At 49.5% G+C, this 1,565-nt stretch overlaps 1 protein-coding gene across 1 annotated transcript in view; it reads right to left on the bottom strand.

The window, feature by feature from the left end:
• Positions 1 to 456: 456 nt before the first annotated feature.
• NEIL2 (nei like DNA glycosylase 2) overlaps positions 457 to 1,565 on the bottom strand; it is a 12,389-nt gene continuing 11,280 nt past the window's right edge. Inside the window, exon 2 of the mRNA XM_019636120.1 lies at positions 457 to 1,543. Coding sequence (XP_019491665.1) covers positions 1,191 to 1,543 — 353 coding nt within the window. The 3' untranslated portion in view covers positions 457 to 1,190. The remainder of the gene's footprint in view (positions 1,544 to 1,565) is intronic.

Here is a 1,565-nt window from a genome sequence, read left to right as displayed (position 1 = left end):
TCTTCATGGGTTTTTTTTATTTTCTTTTTTTTGCAGATTATATGGCAAGAACGAGGCTAAGTGCTTTACATGGTAAACACTCAGTCTATATGAGCTATTATACAGGTCATAGGTCTGCCATAAACTGGGTTTCCCCACTGTTGACAACTCTTGATTACTTAAGACAGATGAGAATAAAGGAAAGTCACAACTATCAGCCACAGTTTTCAGTTTCACTCACACAAATCACTATCTTCTCCTTGCCAGAGGCCGAGACAACAGAAGTGAAATCCATCTCTGCTTCACCCGATCTCCTGCCAGTGCAGTGCCCTGCAGGGCAGAAGAACGGCTGAGCATTCACCCCTCCTCGTGCCCTGCTCCTTTTAAGTGAATCCATCAAGCCACCTCAACAAGCCCAACACAGCCACCTTCACAAAGAGCTCAGTTAGTTATAGTGTAAGAACCATTACTGCCAAATACATGTGACAAAAGAAAAATAACCAAGAGCTTTATTTTCATGTCCTAGTTTCTTTTCTTCCAGCTGTTGCTAACCGTACACTGTGTCTCTACAATCTGTGATTCCTGCATTGTTCCATATATCAACAATCACAAATATGTCAAATACACCCTTGAAAAAGAAATCAGCAGCTTTCTTCTAAAGCCCGCTGGGCCCACCAGGGAGGTGGCCAGCTCCCTGGTCACCCTTATCCCCCTGCCCCTTCTCCTGGTGTCGCCATCCCACAGGAAAGGGCCCGGGCAGGAGGCTGAGTCCCAGCACGACCCTCATGCTACTCCGTCTTCATCCCTGGATGCGTCCAGAGGAATGCAGGAAGGCAAATCCGTGCTCCTGTTTCTCAAATGGAGGGCCTTCAAACCAGCCAACATTTCAAAAACAAAACCAAACCAAACAGAGCAATGTTGGGGCACAGCTGTCTTCCACAGGCTTTCATCTTAATCACAGGGGGGGGGTTTTCCCCTGTCATCATGACTTTTCCCATCTTCCCCAATGGCAGAATTAGATAGGAGAAATTAACCAACACTTGGGGGGAAAAAAAAACCTAACCCTGTGGAAACTCTACCTTAGACGTAACTCCAGTGACATGAACATCAACAGGACTGACAGCCCTCTGACCCATGGTCCCCTCTAATCCCTGTACCCAGTTCCAGTCCCTGCCCATAGCCCCTTTCTTGACACTCAGGCATCATGGTCCCTAAAGAACAAGGTTCTGTGAAGGAAGGGCCTGAACCCCTTGGGAGAGCTGGCCCTGCTCTGGCTCGTCGGGCGGCAGCCTGGGCTGGCACTGTGGGCACCACCACGTGAGCCTCTGGAAGCCACCTGGAGGCCCAAAGGCCTCCTTCATGACCTGATGCCCGGCAGGGCACTGCTCTTTCTGGTAGATCTGTGGGTGCTGCTGTCTGCCTTGGAACTTGCCCTGAAGCCAGTTGGCACTGAACTCCACCACATGATCCACGAGGACCTCAAGCTGCGGAGGACTGAGGAGTGAACCAAGAGCAAGAGGATGGATCCCAGCTCTGTACAAGGCTTCATTCTTAATGATGTTCCCTGAAAGAAAGCAGAAAGAAGA

Source organism: Hipposideros armiger, unplaced genomic scaffold (assembly GCF_001890085.2).
Source record: "Hipposideros armiger isolate ML-2016 unplaced genomic scaffold, ASM189008v1 scaffold_27, whole genome shotgun sequence".
Classification (NCBI taxonomy): Eukaryota; Metazoa; Chordata; class Mammalia; order Chiroptera; family Hipposideridae; genus Hipposideros; species Hipposideros armiger.
This window is presented reverse-complemented; position numbering and strand designations above follow the sequence as displayed.